This window comes from Hemitrygon akajei, chromosome 14, assembly GCF_048418815.1.
Source record: "Hemitrygon akajei chromosome 14, sHemAka1.3, whole genome shotgun sequence".
Taxonomy (NCBI): Eukaryota; Metazoa; Chordata; class Chondrichthyes; order Myliobatiformes; family Dasyatidae; genus Hemitrygon; species Hemitrygon akajei.
The window spans coordinates 9,996,526-10,014,355 of NC_133137.1; the positions used below are offsets into that span (position 1 = coordinate 9,996,526).

Consider the following 17,830-nt stretch of genomic DNA (forward strand, 5'->3'; position numbering starts at 1 on the left):
TGAGAAGAGACCTGATAGAGGTGTATAAGATGATGAGAGGCATTGATCGTGTGGATAGTCAGAGGCTTTTTCCCAGGGCTGAAATGGCTGTCACAAGAGGGCACAGGATTAAGGTGGTTGGGAGTAGGTACAGAGGAGATGTCAGGGGTAAGTTTTTAACATAGAGAGTGGTAGTGTGTGGAATGGCCTGCTGGCAACAGTGGTGGATGTGGATACGATAGGGTCTTTTAAGAGACTTTTGGATAGGTACATGGAGCTTAGAACAATAGAGAAAAATAGGTAAGCCTAGTAATTTCTAAGGTAAGGACATGTTCCACACAACTTTTTTGGGCCGAAGGGCCTGTATTGTGCTGTAGGCTTTCTATGTTTTCTATTTCTAGTCAGCAAGGATAAATATACTGACATTAGAGGGAGAGCAATGTTGATATTCAGGAATATTACCAAGACTTCAAGGGTCAATTGACAAGGGGGAATTACAAAAACCTGGATCACATACCATCTGTTGTCCTGCCAGCTCCTACTACTCTGCGATAATTACTCAATCTCCCTGTTATCCTAGCATCTTTTTGGAGGCTTGTTTTGGCATTCTGCATCTCTTCGTGAATGGCTAACAGAACAATTCAGCATTCTAGACCCAACTGGGGAAGTGGCATCCAAAGACATGGAAACCACAATGAACAGAGAAAGTTAATGAATCTCAGTCACAAACAAGGGAAAAATCTGCAGATGCTGAAAATCTGAGCAACGCAGACAAAATGCTGGAGGAACCCAGCAGGCCAGGCAGCGTCTATGGAAAAAAGTACAGCCTGAAGTTGGGTGAGACTACGACGAGAGGTCATGGGTTAAGGGTGAAAGGTGAAAATATGAGGGAGAACTTCTTCATTCAGAGGGTGGTGGGAGTGTGGAGCAAGCTGCCAGTCTAAGTGGTAGATGCAAGGCCAATTTCAACATTTAAGAGAAATATGGATACGTACATGGATGGGAGGGGTATGGAGGGTTATGGTCCAGGTGCAGGTTGATGGGACAAGGCAGATTAATGGTTTGGCACTGATTAAGTGAGCAGAAGGACCTGTTGCTGTGCTGTAGTGCTCTACGACTCTATGATGTGGCAAAGAGGTTATATGAAGGACATCAAGCTTTCATCCTTGGGAGGCTCCAGATCTTTTGATGTGTGAACAAGAAGAGTTTTCAGATAATTCTTCAGCTATAATTGGCCAAACAAGAATGGATATACAAGCAAAATACTCTGGATCCTAGAAACCTGAAGAAAAACCTGACAAATGAAATTCATAGTTTGCATAGGACTTTTAAATACAGCATTAGGCTGACACATAACACCATTTACATATTATTACAATATTGATTATCAGCTTCTAAATGTCTGTTTTCGATACATGAAAGGTTGAGATTATAAGATAATGGTAAAAGGGGGAAATCAGAATTCTTCAGCCTTAAAACAGCAGAGTATGCCACATGGAATGTAGCCAGGTGTAGAGATTGGAGATGAAATAGCAGCAGGAAGGAATTTTAAGTTTAGTGAACTCGGCACAGATCAAGGCATAAGGATATGACTTTCTAGCTATTTACATTATCTAAAAGTGTTCAGAAGATTTTCTGCACAAGCATTCTCAATTTGAATTGCCTGCATCTTATAATTCCTAGCAATTTATTTCAAATTTATGTTAAACAGATCCTCAATTATAAAGTTATGCTGAAAATATATGAACTTGGTGAAATGCAAACCCCTCTAAGTGACAAAGAATTTCAGATTACTAAAAACAATCAATCTTCTGCTATCTCAAACAATACGTCTTTCTAACAGTCTTGTAAGTTATTCAGAAATGATGGTTTAAGCTACTTAATGGCAAAGTTACCTCTATCACTTCCTTCCGAATATTTACAATCCGAAACCAATGAACAAGATGGGGAAATCCCTCTAGCTCAGCGTTCCGTTCTTGCAGAGAAACTTTACGTTTACAGGAAAGCTGACGGCTGAAGTACTTCACAAGTTTACTCTAAAAGAGAGAAAAGCTGTTAGAAAATAACACTGAATTTATCATATGAAATATTATTTTACACAAATCTTTATCAAACCCAAAAGCAACACGATTACAGACTATGGACATTTTTGATCAGTCAACAGTGATTGGAACAAATGCACTGGTTTGTCACAGCATCTTTTCCCCTCAGTAGCTAGCAATCTCCAGCAAATTTCACCTGCATAACCTATTCTCACATGTGAGTGATAATCTTGTGTTTCAAGAAATAAAGGCCATTATGTGTCAGCTTTATCAGAGACAGTTTAGAAATATAGCCAGTGTTGTTTAAAAGAAAATAATTTATGTTTAAACTACATATACATTATATACAGGCATAAATAGTGCAAGCTGGCACAGGTGCATTTCATTAATCTTGCTTTATTCCCAGTTATGTTTAAAGTACAATGAACTCTTGTTTATTGAGTACTTACCCATCCTAAATTCTCATACATTAAGAATATTAAGCAATTTCATAACTTACAAAAATTTCTGTTGAATCTGATAAAATGCCGATAGACTATCCAGAACACAGTGAATACATTTTACTGCCCTTCTGATGTCTAGAATAAAGTGACTTCCGCTTAAGTGGTTGCCGATGGCTATGGGTAAAAGTGACTCTGTAGCCTCCCATATCCATAGGCTGCCCAGCACAATCCTCACTGATTGATTTGACGTAAACCAACGCGTTCACCTTATGTTTCGATGTACATGTGACAAATAAAACTAGTCTTAAACCACAAGATTGTTTTGTGTTCTTGGAAAAAAATTTATGGGTGTGCATAATCTTTTATGAGATTGTTAAGAACTTTATTTCAAGTGCTATGTGAAATAAATTTGAAAGCATTTTTAGTTTCTTTATACATAAGGGTGGTGTAGTTCGTGGCTGATAACAGTAAAATCCACTTTGAAGAGCTGACACTTCTCATGAGTCAACACACTCAGTCATCTAAATTATTTTTGCTGTATTTTGCATTAAAACTGTTTAGCCTTAAAATGTACAGCAGAATTGCAGTGTAAAACAGTGTTATCTACAAGCAGACATGTAGTTCAACAAGTTACTTAAGGAAATTTTTTCACATAGAATACTAATGGGTGATGTGCAATAAATATTTTTGATTAATTATTAAGCAGCTGATTTGTGAATTTGCACACACACCCCACCCACCATTCCCTGTTGATGTCAGATTGCTGAGAGTATACTGTATAAAGTGTTCACTATAATTAACAAATGAAGGCTATTACAATTGGCACAAGTCATTTAAGAGAATAATGCTACTATTTCAGTACTAAAAAGCAAAGCAGATTGTAACCTAGCAACCATATATGAAAATAATATAATTATTGATTCAGAAACAGAGTGAGTTCATCATTGAAAAAAGTGAGATTGTTAAGAACAAAGATATCAATTAGATTTGCTTTATTTAGGGTTATATGTTAAATTTATATAAATATTCAATGCAGAATTATTTGAACAGTTGTGGGGTGGTGTAGTGCAGAGAGGTAGTAAGATGAAGAAGTGGTTCTGTTTAACTAAATCAGACAACTTCAATATTTCAAAATGCAAAAATCTGAGTAAGACCACAGAAATTAAAATAATTGAAATAAATGTCTAATGAGTTCTGCAGTTTTATTTAGGACTCTAAAAGAGTAAAGAAAGGTTACAATTTAGAGTACTGAATCTTATTTCAAAATTTCTATTTACTCGTCATTGAAATATAGCTAACGAGCCTCAGAACACCACCTACTGAGCATTGGCTAAATCAGTGGAAAGTAAGTGAATTGTCAAGTTTAACAGTGGCAGAAAAGTGTGAAAGAAAATGTGTGACAATGATATTATGTGATAGAAATGTGTTTCAGGATGTGTTATTTAACAGGAAGAACCTCCATATGTAAGATCAGATTTAAATAGTGAATTGATATTTACAGCTCTCCCAAAATCATAAACAGCTAGGTAGCTTTCAATGAGTTGAAGTCTCACAAAGAAGATGCAAAATCCTGGAGCACTGACAAAGAAAATATAGAGCTTGGGAGTATCAGATTTGATGTGTTAAGCATGGCAGGATGTCAGTTCTAAGAAAGTAGATTCTAACGGTCTAGAGGGATCGAACAAAGGTTGAAGGTATGCCAAGTGCTATAGGTGCCTCTTGAAATAGCAACTTCCAACCACTCCATCACTTACTATCTATTGTTAAATTCTTTAACAGTTCACATATTCCTACACCATCATATTCACATACTTAGCCAATTCTTATGCATATGTTTTTATCTAAGACACTGATATTAAATGATATACTTCTTAAATTGAATAGGACAGAATATCACCAGAGGAGCTTGTGTACAAGTTACTAATATGAATTCCCACTATGCAACACATGAGCAGATGAATACTATTAGAAAATCTGCTAAACTGCAAACAAACTAAAATTATCTTCATGGCAGCGTACATCACCTTACAGTAGGAGCGATCACTGATTGGGGTTTAATTCTCACCACTGACTGCCAGGAACTTGTGCATTCTCCCTGTGACTGCGTGGTTTCCTCCAGCATTCCAAAGATGTACAGTCAGGGTTGGGGAGCTGTGGGTGCTGGAAGCATGGCGACACTTACAGGCTGCCCAACACGATTCTCACTGATTTGATTTGATGCAAATGACGCATTGAAGTATATGTGACAGATAAAGCTAATCTCTGTTCTCTAATTTACATAGTTTTCAATGCCATACCTCTGCAAAAGTCCTTAAATTTAAGAAAATTTTCAACCAAGTTTTCAATAACAAAACAGAGATCCATTCTCTATAATTATCGGGAAAAGGACAGTCGACGAATCAAGACCCTTCATCTGAACATTCAACTGTTCACTTTCCTTTGCAGATGCTGTTTGACTTATTGAGATCCACCAGCACATTGTATGATGCTCCCGATTCCAGCAACTGCTGTTCCTTTTGTCTCACCCCAAACTTCTTTTGAGAACATGCTGATTAGCATACTGTAGGTCTTTGAAACAACAACTAAGAAATGCTCTCAGGCATTTCTTGGTACCAAGTGCAATAAACTAAATGCGCAGACCACTAGCTTCTGAGATGGTGGGGATCTCAAGAGGAAGCTGAAATGGATCATCTGTTTGACACTGATGACTAAATATGGTTGTGAGTTCTTCAGCCTTGTCTTTAGTCCTTGCAAGCTGGGCTCTGCCATTGTTGAGAATGAGGATATTCTACAGACAAGCTAACTGAATGGTAAAAAACTTGATAAATGGAATATAATGTTAAAAATATGAGATCATTCATTTCAGTGTATGAAACAGAAAAGCTGAATATATTTCAAACGTTGACAGGTTGTTCAAAGGGTCCTGTACACAAGTCAGTGAAAGCTAACACAGACAGGGCTCAACAGGAAAGATGCAGGAAGGATGCTTGCTCTGGCTAAGGAGTTTCTGTCTCAAAATCTGGGGTAGACAATTTATGTTTGTGAAAGGATTTCTAACCAGGACAATATTGAATATGTAGAGAAACATGAAGAGTCACAGATACAGTACGTACAAACAAGCTGGATGAACTCAGCACATCGGGCAGCATCTGCTGAAATGAGCAGTCAACATTTCGGGCCAAGACCCTAGATACAGATACACAGATACAGATATAGTAACTGCTTGTCTATGTGTTTTTGGCTTATTCACTCAACTAACTACACTGAACACATGTCATACAGATATTTCAAATGCATATACAGTATATTTCACTTATATTCACTTCAATTATCCAAAGTGATACATTGAATGTCATCTCCCACATAAAATTTAAAAATGAAGACTCCAAATGACTGCGCAATCCTATGGTACTACTGGAGAAATATAAAGGATATTTCCTGTGGCCATGATCAGGCCTTATTATTTTATGTGATAGTTACATCAAGTACCATGAAAAAAACTATGATTTTGCAAACTTTGCTCTACACAAATTGCATACATTCGTGAATCATTGACCCCAAATTTCCATGAAGTTTCTGAACTACGTCTTGACTATACAAGCAGAATTTCAATTACAGAAATAGAACTCTGAAGAACAAATGGGCCATAAAATTACCCTAAAATCCACTAAATCCTTACTTTGAGTAAGTGGTGGGTGGTGATAGAAATATAGAAGCAGCAAGTGCAAAAGTGCAAAGGTTACAAGAAAACAAAACATTCAATATGTTTTCCCTCACTAAGAGGGATGCTCAACACTGTGGCAGGACTCGATGCAAGCACTTCCTACAAAATAAAACCAAGCAACATAAATGATAACGAGGTGAGTTCAATGCCTTTTATGTTCACTTTGATCAGCAAAACATGAGGCACCTTCACAAACTCCCACTGCCCCCAATGACCCTGTGATCTCAGTCTCTGAGGCTGATGTGAGACCATCCTTCAGGAGGGTGAATCCATGGAACGCATCTGGCCCAGATGGTGAACCTGGCTGAGTACTGAAGCCCTGTGCTAATTAACTAGCTTGAGTGTTTGCCGACATCTTCAACCTCTCACTTTGGCAGTTTGAGAGGCTCTCTTGATTCAAGTAGGCTTCAATCATACCAGTGGCCAAAGAGCCTCGATAACTACCATCCAGTAGTGCTTCCATCCACCATGATGAAGTACTTTGAGAGGTGAAGCATCCAAGCTCATGCCTGAGGAGTGAATTGGATTTGTTCCAATTTGTCTACTGTCATAACAGGTCAAGAGCAGGTGCCATTTTGTTGGTCCTTCACTCAGGTCTAGGACACCAGGACAATGAAGATGCACTAATCAGGATGCTCTTCTTTGGCTACAGCTCAGCATTCAACATAATCACCCCCTTGAAATTCATCACTAAGCTCAAAGACCTGGCCTCGATAGCTCCCTGTGCAATTTCCTCAGTAGTAGATCCCAATCCATTGAGGGCAAAGACTCCCCACCCCCCAGAGTGTTGCCACAAGAAAGCAGCATATTTCACCAAAGACCCCCACCATGCAGCCATCCTAGCCATGCTCTATTCTCTTCAGTCAGGAGGTACAGAAGCTTTAGGTCTCACACCTGCAGCTTCAGGGACTGTTATTACCCTTCAACCATCAGGCTCCTGAACCATCGTAGATAACTTCACTCACCACAACTCTGAATTGATTCTCCGACCTACAGGTTCACTTTTCAGGAATATTTTCAATTTACATTTTCAGTATTATTTTTATATGCACATTGGTTGTTTGCTAGTCTTTATCAAATCAAATTAAGTTTAATTATCATTCAAACCATGCATAGATACAGCTGAACGAGACAGCGTTCCTCTGGCGTCAAGGTGCAGAACATTCAAAAGAGCAAGCAAACATTCAAAATAGCGAGTAACATAATTAAAAATAGCAAACAAAGAAGCATATTCACTCTTACAAAAAAAACATATATATAATCCAAGACTGAGCGACAATGTCCGCCAATCGATGGCACAGTCTGCCGGCAGTGTGCAGACGCATGCAACCCAGCTTGTCATTCCACCACTCGAACATTGGAGGGCAGCACTGATGGGAGAAGTCAGGCCCCAGCCAAGCGCTGATGCCACGCTGTAACACTTCTGCGTTTACTCGCCTGGTCTGCAGCAGCAGGTAAGCCCGAGGCTTGAGGCCTAGTCTTCACCACAACTGAGGCTACACAGCTTCCACGCTATCTGTCCCTCCACCAGACAAGGCTAACAGGCCTGTGGCAACTTACATTATCACGGTCTAACAAAGTCTCACGATCACAGATGAAATGTCCGAGACAATCTCCCACAGTTAAACTGCACCGACTCCAATGCTTCCGAGTAGCGGGAAGCAACACATTCTGTAGCCAGATCAGCTCCTCCAAACCCAAACTGGCTCCTCCGAAATCCCAGCCGTCCCCTTTCCCAAAATCCTGACCAGCTCCTTCTCCAACATCCTGGCCGGCCCTTCGACACATCGGCCAGCTCCACCGCCAGCACCAGTCCGGTTAATCCGATTGACCAGCAGCTCACTGATGGAGTAACCCTCCAGTACTCGAAGTTCTTGAAGTAGAATTGTCTTTGGATCGTAAAAAAACAAACCTTACAAAGTAACAAAGTAAAAAGCTCCTTTGGTTGGCCCCTGAGAGGCCGTTGCGTTTGCACACACCACCATCTTACTGGAAGACCTTTCGCTTTAATAACAGAGGCATGGAAAAGTGCTTGTAAAAGTGTGGTTAGAGTAATGCCATTTCCATAAACATCTCAAATTGCAACATCAATTTTAAATGCGTGTATATATACCCCTGGCTCTCTCTGCTCCTACATCCCCTTTATAATTACGCATAGTCTTACATAAATTCTATTGTATTTCTTTATCCTCCTGTTGATGCCTGCAAGAAAATGAATCTCAAGGTAGTATATGCAAGCAAATACAGATTTTGATAACAAATTTCACTTCGAACTTTAAAGTGAATCAATTCAAGTCTACTGGCAGTCAAATTTAATTTAAAATTGTTGTGCAAATAAAAATTCTCTTACACCCCACTGGGTGGCACCAAACATCTTCTACACCTGCACCAAATGGGATAAAATGTAGAATGAGAATTTACAAACCCTCCTTCAACTGAAAACTGTCTTTCTTTATTTCATCAAATCTTCAATTAATATTCTTTATCTATAAGGAAAACAATCCTAGTTTACCTAATCCTCCATTTAACAATTTTCCTCTTCTCCAGTACTATTTTAATAAATTTCCTCTATATTTTCTTTCAGTTTTCTTTCTAAGTTTTGAAAATCATGTGGTACTTTATCAAACAACTTCATAGTTACTTCATAATCCAGCTGTTACAAGCACATTTCTATGCCTCTATTAGAAATGCCATTTCAACAAACATCTCAAATTGCAATGTCAACTTTAAAAATATGTATGCATACCTTGCTCTCTCTGCTCCTGCATCCCCTTTATATCTTATATTGGCTCTTATTCTTCCTACCAAAATGAACCAGTTCACATTCCATTTCCCATGCCTCTGCCCATTTCATGTCTATCTCCTCCATGTGACTGCTACTATTCTCCACAATGTTTACTACACTGTACATTTCCTAGTTTTGTGTCCATCTGGGTAGAAATTAGTAATAGTAAAGGGAAATTTTTCACTGGTGAGAGTTGTCAATAGGCCACCAGACAGTGGCTTCGCAGTGGCATGAGCAATAAACCAAGAAATATCTGATGCATTTCAGAACAAAATGGCAGCTGTCATGGGGGACTTTAACGAGCACATCCATTGGCAAATCAATTAAGTCAAGACAGTCTTGAAGAGGACTTTTATAGAGTCTGTAATGTCTTTTTATAGTAACTATAATGTCTTTCTTAAATAGCATGTTAGTGAACCTACAAGGGGAAAATGATCATTTAGATCTGATCCAGTGTAATGAGACAGGTAAAATTAATAATCTTGTAGTTAGGGATTCTCTTGAAAAGAGTGATCACAATTTGTTTGAATTTCTCAGATAAATGGAGGGTGCGGTAGGTCAATCTAAAAATCAGTGGCAAGGGAGACTGCAATGAGATGAGAGGGGCACTGACTAGTGTAGACTGGGAACACAGACTATATAGTGGGACAATTGAGGAACAAGTGGAAGACTTTCAGAGATTTTTCATGATGCTCAGTAAAAGTATATTCCAGTTAAAAGCAAGGTGGAGAGAACAGCCTCGTATAACTAAGAAAATAAAAGGCGGCATTCAACTAAAAGCTCATGCATACAATGTTCCCAACAGTAATGGGAATCTGGAAGATTGGGAAACCTTTAAATAGCAACAAAGAATTACTAAACAAGCTAGAAAGGGAAGATAAATTACGAAAGTAAAATAGCACAAAATATAAAAGCAGATAGTAAAAGTTTCTATAATTATATAAAGCAGAAAAGGGTGGCTAAAGTGAACATAGTTTCCTTGGAAGATGAGATGGGGGATTTAATACTAGGTAATGTGGAAATGCCTGAGTCCTTGAATAACTATTTTAAATTGGTCTTCATAATTTCATGATGGAGGTCACGTCTATTATGCCAAAGAAAAATGGATATCTTGGAAAGTGAAGACCTCAGTTCAATCACTGTCACTAAAGAGGTAGTGATGAGCAAACTAGTGTACCTAAAGGTAACAAGACCCTTTGTCCTGATGCGATGCATCCCAGGATTCTGAAAGAAATGGCAGAAGCTACAGTAGACATGTTTGTGAAAATTTTCCAAAATTCTCTGGACTTTGGGCAGGTTTCAGTGGATTGGAAGATAGCAAATGGCATGCTACTGTTTCAAAAAGGATGCAGGCAAAAGACAGGTAACTGTAGGCCAGTTAGCTTAACATCTGTAGTCAGGGAAATGCTTGAAGTTATTCATTAAGAAAGAAATAGTGAGACATCTGGATAGAAGTGATTCCATCATCATGGATTCATGAAGAGGTGGTCCTCTTTGACAAACTTACTGGAGTTCCTTGAGGAACTAATGAATGTACTGGATACAGAGAACAGGTGGATGTTCTATATTTGGATTTCCAGAATGCATTCGACAAGATACTGCATGAAAGACTTGTCCATAAGACAAGAATGTATGGAGTAGGAAGTAATGCATTAGATATCGATGCAGGGAGTTGGGCATAATAATAGAGGTCTGATTAACCAATGGAAGAGAGTTGGGCTAATTGGGCAATTCTCTGGTTGGTAGTCAATAGTGAGTGGTAAGGCAAGGGGTCAGTGCTCGGCCCATAACGGTTCACAATATACATTAATGATTTCGAAGAGGGGACCAAATGTAGCATTTCTAAGCTTGCTGATGACACTAAATTGAGTGGAACACCAATAGTGCAGGGGATGCAGAGAATCTGCAGAGAGAAATAGATAAGTCAAGTGAGAGAGAAAGCAAGGGTCTGGCAGATGGAGTACAACATTGCTAAACGCAAGGTCATCCAGTTTGGAAGGAAAAATAGAAGATCAAATTATGAGTTAAATGGTGAAATATTGCAGCATGCTGTTGTGTTGAGGGGCCTGGGAGCGCATGGGCATGAATCACAAGTGGTTGGTTTGTGGGTACAACAGGTTGTCAAGAAGGCAGATAGAATGTTGGCCCTCATTGCCAGACAGATTGAATTCAAGAGCAGGGTAGCAATGCTGCAACTGCACCAGGGGACTGCTGAACCCACACATGAAGTACTGCATGCATTTCTGGTCTCCTTGCGCGAGGAAAGATACACTAGTTTTGGAGGTGGTGGAGAGCAGGTTCACCAGGATGATTCTGGAGATGAGGGGTTAACTCATGAGGAAAGATTGATTTGCCTGGGAGTGTACACACCGGAATTCAGATGAATGAGAGGAATTCTCAGAGAAAACTCCAAAATTATGAAAGGGATAGATGAGATAGAGGCAGAAAAGTTATTCTCAATGGTGAGCAAAACTGAAACTAAATGGACATAGCCTCAAGTTTCGGGGAAGCAGCAAAATCTGCTTTTCCCAGACAGTAGCTTATCTGTGCACTTAATATATTTAATGAGCTAGCATCCACTATTTCAGTCTCCACAGGTATCAGGCAGGAATTTACAAACCATGAATAAAATCATGATAATATGCTGTTTAAAAAGTGCATTACAAAAACCATTTGTCAGTTATTGTAAACAAAAATTATTTTTATACCATATCTGAAATGTGCACCCTCAAACAATAAAGCATTGTCTCCATTGGCTATTAACTTGTAGTAAAAGAGCCAAATGACAGCATGAAAGAGAAACTTTGTTAAAGCATGGCTTTGTGAAAGGCAGGTTGTGCCTTACGAACCTGACTGAATTTTTTGAGGATGTGACTAAACACGTTGATGAAGCTGGAGCCGTAGATGCAGTGTATATAGATTTTAGCAAGGCATTTGATAAGGTACCCCATGCAAGGCTTATTGAGGAAGTAAGGAGGCATGGGATCCAAGGGGACATTGCTTTGTGGATCCAGAACTGGCTTGCCCACAGAAGGCAAAGAGTGGTTGGAGACAAGTCATATTCTGCATGGAGGCCGGTGACCAGTGGTGAGCCTCAGGGATCTGTTCTGGGATCCCTACTCTTCGTGATTCTTATAAATGACCTGGATGAGCAAGTGGAGGGTTGGGTTAGTAAATTTGCTGATGACACAAAGTTTGGGTGTATTGTGAATAGTGTGGAGGGTTGTCAGAGGTTACAATAGGACATTGATAGGATGCAAAACTAGGCTGAGATCTGGCAGATGGAGTTCAACGCAGATAAGTGTGAGGTGGTTTATTTTGGTAAGTCAAATATGATGGCAGAATATGGTATTAATGGTAAGACTCTTGGCAGCGTGGAGGATCAGAGGGATCTTGGGGTCCGGGTCCATAGGACGCTCAAAGCTGCTATGCAGGTTGACTCTGTGGTTAAGAAGGCATTCGGTGCATTGGCCTTCATCAATCCTGGGATTGAGTTTAAAAGCCGAGAGGTAATGTTGCAGCTATATGGGACCCTGGTCAGGCCCCACTTGAAGTACTGTGCTCAGTTCTGGTAGCCTTACTATAGGAAGAATGTGGAAACCATAGAAAGGGTGCAGTGAAGATTTACAAGGATGTTGTCTGGATTGGGGAGCATGCCTTATGAGAATACGTTAAGTGAACTCAGCCTTTTCTCCTTGGAGCGACGGAGAATGAGAGGTGACTTGATATGACTAGAGATGTACAAGATAACGAGAGACATTGATCGTGTGGATAGCCAAAGGCTTTTCCCCAGGGCTGAATTGGCTAGCACGAGAAGGCATAGTTTTAAGGTGCTTGGAAGAAGTTACAGAGGAGATGCCAGGATAAGTTCTTTTACGCAGAGAGAGGTGGGTGCGTGGAATGGGCTGCCGGCGACGGTGGTGGAGGCGGAAATGATAGTGTCTTTTAAGAGACTCCTAGATGGCTACATGCTATGGGTAAAGCCTAGGTAGTTCTAAGGTAGGGACATGTTTGGCACAGCTTTGTGGGCCAAAGGGCCTGTATTGTGCTGTAGGTTTTCTATGTTTCTAAACTTCTCTAAAGACCTTTGGTAGCTTTCTGTTGTTTCTCCAACCTGTGCTCAATATAACTTGACTGTGATCTATGCAGAATTTCTCAAACTTCCTGATAAAATGGAATGCATCTGCTCCAAAGTTTTATCAGTGGGTGATGGGGATTGGGGAGAAATAAAGCAGCTTCATAGACACAAGGGGCACTACAGATGTTGGAAATCTGGAGCAATACACACAAAGTGCTGGAGGAGCTCAGCAGGTCAGGCAGCATCTATGGATGGAAATAAACGTTTCGGGCCAAGAATTGAATTGAATTGACTTTATTATTTACATTCTTCATATACAGGAGGAGACCCTCATCAGTCCTGAGTCGGAGGCCTGATGAAGTGTCTCATACCGAAACATTTGACTGCTTATTCTCACCCATAAAGCAGCTTGTTGATCAACTAATGTTTGAGTGTTCAGATGTTTTGCCTGGAATAAATTCATGCCTATGCCCAAGGGAGTTCTGTCATGTGCACACTGCTCTTCCGTATCTAGTATCCGCTCCTTATATTCCATTAGCAGCAAAGTTGGAGAGGCCTCTGATTCAAAAATCAGGTGAAAAATAGCTTTAACTCGAAAATAACAGACACAATCATCCTCTTATGTCTGTGATTTCTATATCACTTGATCAAAATACGCTTTGCGCACTGCCCTTAAAGACTGCTTCACCTATGGTGGCGTATGATCCACAAATCTGTTTTGCTCAAAAATTTATTTCTGTCTAGCAACACATTTAATTTTAATAATATGCTTAAAATTTAATGTCACTTCAGATTGTATTTTAAATGTTTTAACTCCAGTATCTTCAGAAGAATTAAACTTCTGTTATCTAGTAAGCATGTCTAAGCTGGTATTGAAGAGACCGAAGAGAAAAATATATATAAATGAAATAAAACATGTACAAGTGAAATTCAAAATCTACTTCACAATTTGAGCAGGATATAAAATATACGGGTGCTGACCTACTGATAAAAATCCTCAAAGCAAAATCTAAACTACACCTTCAACCACTGCTGCAATGAATGGACCAAAATCTAATTAGCATTTATAAAGCAGATGATGAAAGTTCACATTCCAATTTATAAATAAACCAGTTCATTTCATATTCCATTTTTAGCATGGAAGATAGAGGCTTAAAACTGAACTTGACTACATTTTTTTAAGGCTGTGACAAATCAAAAATAGGTATTCTTGGAATTATGATGTCAGGAAAAAAGTTACTGCTGCAGTAAAAGACAAAGTTCCTCAAAACATATGAAACCGAGGGAAGATGAGTACGTTGTTAAAGTATTACCTTCGGGATTAACATTAGCTGTACCAGTATGAAATCAACATCATGTAGAACGGAAAACAACTGTAAATCGAAATAATTTCTTGACCTAAATAAGTGTAGTACATTACTTGCCAGCAGATACTACTGTGCAGCGGCTTGTTATGTTTGCTTCCTTCTAATTAAGGATCCATCTCAGAGCAGTAGTTTTGAAATTCAACAACCAATTGTTTTTGAGTGAAACTGGGAACTCACTGAGGCCTATACGATGATTCTCAATCGTCCAAAAACCCTCTGTTGAGATTAACCAAACTACTGTCGTGTTTAGTTTTGAGTCAAGTAAAGACCAAGATAATCACAGCACAAGCTGTACTGATCTCTGTGCTCATAATGAAATGACATTTCAAATCTCCACCTTCTTTATTACAACTGCTGTGACACTGCACTCCATACATTTCACACCATCTATGTAGTGAGAAAAGTAAGACCTCTGTTCATACTGAACTAGACACAGCCAAATCTAGCCCTTAGTCAGAAGAGGGAAGTTCCAGATCTCTCAAAGTCTTCTTCTAGGTAGATGAAAGCTTCTTTCAAATATACTGATAAAGCAGAGTTTTTCTTAAACTGTTGTACTTCCTTTTGGGGATTATTAACAACAATAATCATTTTATTGATAATTGGTTTTAAGACATTTTTAAACCCACAAAACCTAATTAATGCAATTACCATAAGCTAAATAACAGCTTCCAAAGAAATGAAGCAGTTTCCCAACAGTCCCATATGGAATTACCCAAAATGAATATAGGAGTTACATTCTGAATGTAGGCTCATTAAGCTGGAGTAGAATGAAGAAACTCTCTGATTTTAATTATTTTAATATCAGGAGTGAAACCTAAGCCATCATTTATAAAAAATGCAACTATAATTTATATATCAACTGACTGGGGTCGAACATCAACGTGAAAGCAGCACCACCAGTCAAGTATATTGTCTCTAAACAAATACTGGTTTTACATCGACTGGGATTTTTCTTTTGCTTTTTGAACAAATGGTGCAGCACAGAAACAGACACTTTTGGCCTATGAGGTTACTGATAAGATCAAAATAAACTCCCTCAACAACTATCTTGCAATTTTCCTTTTATTCTCTGAATAAAATTTCCACACCTGCAATAAAGGTCAACCATGTAGAATTTCCCATCTCACTGATTTTGCCTTAATAATGGCACAAGCTGTCAAAAAGCACAGAGGGAACACTAACTAATCCTATTTGTTTATAGGGTGCATTGGCGACTTGAAAATGTTGACACAGTAGTCAGCAGTAAAGTTTAATGAGGTAATATAACATTGATAAGCTCATGTTTTGATTATCATGGATTTTAATTTAGTTATATTTCACTCTCTTCACTGAAGTTTATTTTAGACAACCAGAAATACCCAATTGCAATGAACTCAAAGAAAAACATGAACCGAGGCAAAATAAAATCAAATCCTATTATAAACAACGTACTCATTTCAAATTTCAAACGCTATACTTATCTTTCTGTCCAAAACAAACTGAACATAAGTTACGTTAAAAGCTTGCTTCTGACTTTGTTTCTGGGTGGCATTGAAAAACATGTCAAAAACATCCCGGATCAGTATTTCTGATTCTGCAGTCTATTGACTGATCCATAAACAAAGGGCAAAGAGCAAATAAGGACAGATGTCAATATGTATTTCTGCACACAGAAGATAAGCAGCTGGAATAGGTTGTCAGGAAAATGCACAAAACCATTTGCTCATTTAGTAAGTCAGCAGAGTTAATATTCTACAAAGTAGAGATCAAACTGGTCAATGGTCTTATTTCATTTAAATACACTCTGTGGCCATTTCAGATACATAAAGTGTAAAAGAAAGGCAAGAATAGATATTGGACCACTGGAAAACAATACAGGAGAGGTAGTAATGGAGGACAATGAAATAGTGGACGAACTGAATAAGTGTTTTGCATCAGTCTTCACTATCGAAGACAGCAGCAGTATGGTAGAAGTTCCGGGTGTCAGGGGTCATGAAGTGTGTGAAGTTACCATAACTAGAGAGAAGGTTCTTGGGAAACTGAAAGGTCTGAAAGTAGATAAGTCACCTGGACCAGATGGTGTACACCCCAGGGTTCTGAAAGAGGTGGCTGAAGAAATTTTGGATCTTTCAAGAATGACTAGATTCTGGAAGGGTTCTGGAAGACTGGAAATTTGAAAATGTCACTACACTCTTCAAGAAGTGGGAGAGGCAGAAGAAAGGAGTCTACAGGCCAGTTAGTCTGACCTCAGTGGTTGGGAAGATGTTGGAGTCAATTATTAAGCCTGAGATCTCAGGGTACTTGGAGGTACATGATAAAATAGGCTGTAGTCAGAATGGTTTCCTCAAGGAAAAATCTTACCTGACAAATCTGTTGAAAATAACAAGCAGGGTAGACAAAGACAAATCGGTTGATGTTCTGTACTTGGATTCTCAGAAGGCCTTTGACAAGGTGCCACACACGAGGCTGCTTAACAAGCTAGAAGCCTGTGGAAAGATTCTAGCATAGATAAAACAGTGGCTGATTGGCAAGAGGCAAAGAATGGGAATAAAGGGAGCCTTTTCTGGCTGGCTGCCAGTGACTGGTGGTGTTCCACAGGGTGTATGTTGGGACCGATTCTTCTTATGTTATATGTCAATGATTTAGATGATAGAATCGATGGCTTTGTTGCAAAGTTTGCAGACCATATGAAGATAGGTGAAGGTGCAGGTAGTTTTGAGGAAGTAGAGACGTTACAGAAAGACCAACAGATCATGAGAATGGGCAAAAAAATGGCAGATGGAATACAGTGTTGGGAAGTGTATGATCATGCACTTTGGTAGAAGAAATGAAAGTAGTGACTATTTTCTAAAAGGAGAGAAAATACAAAAAAACTCAGGTGTAAAGGGATTTGGGAATCCTTGTACAGGATTCCCTCAAGGTTAATTTGCAGGTTGAGTCTGTGGTTAGGAAAGCAAATGCACTGTTAGCATTCATTTCAAGAGGACTAGACTATAAAAGCAAGGATGTAAACACTGGTGAGGCCTCACTTGGAGTATTGTGAGCAGTTTTGGACTCCTTAGAAAGGCTGGCTGAAATTGGAGAGTGTTCAAAGGTGGTTCACAAGAATAATTCCAGGATTGAATGGCTTGTCATATGAAGAGCGTTTGATTGCTCTGGGCCTGTATTCGCTGAAATTCAGACCTCATTGAAACCTATTGAATGGTGAAAGACAAGAAAATCTAAGCAACATACACAAAATGCTGGAGAGGCTCAACAGGTCAGGCAGCATCTGTGGAAAAGATGAAACAGCTGATGTTTTGGGTCAAGGCCCTTCATCACAAGTCCTGATGAACCTGTCTTGTGATGAGGTCACACCAAACTGTAAGAACATTAGCAGAGCGATAGAGTGAGTGTATGAATACTATCATTCTGACAGAGATCAACAGATTTG

The 17,830-nt window shown here is 39.1% G+C and overlaps 1 protein-coding gene across 1 annotated transcript in view; it reads right to left on the minus strand.

The window, feature by feature from the left end:
* ksr2 (kinase suppressor of ras 2) overlaps positions 1-17,830 on the minus strand; it is a 358,563-nt gene that overhangs the window by 275,866 nt on the left and 64,867 nt on the right. The window contains exon 2 of the mRNA XM_073065461.1: positions 1,875-2,015. Coding sequence (XP_072921562.1) covers positions 1,875-2,015 — 141 coding nt within the window. The remainder of the gene's footprint in view (positions 1-1,874; positions 2,016-17,830) is intronic.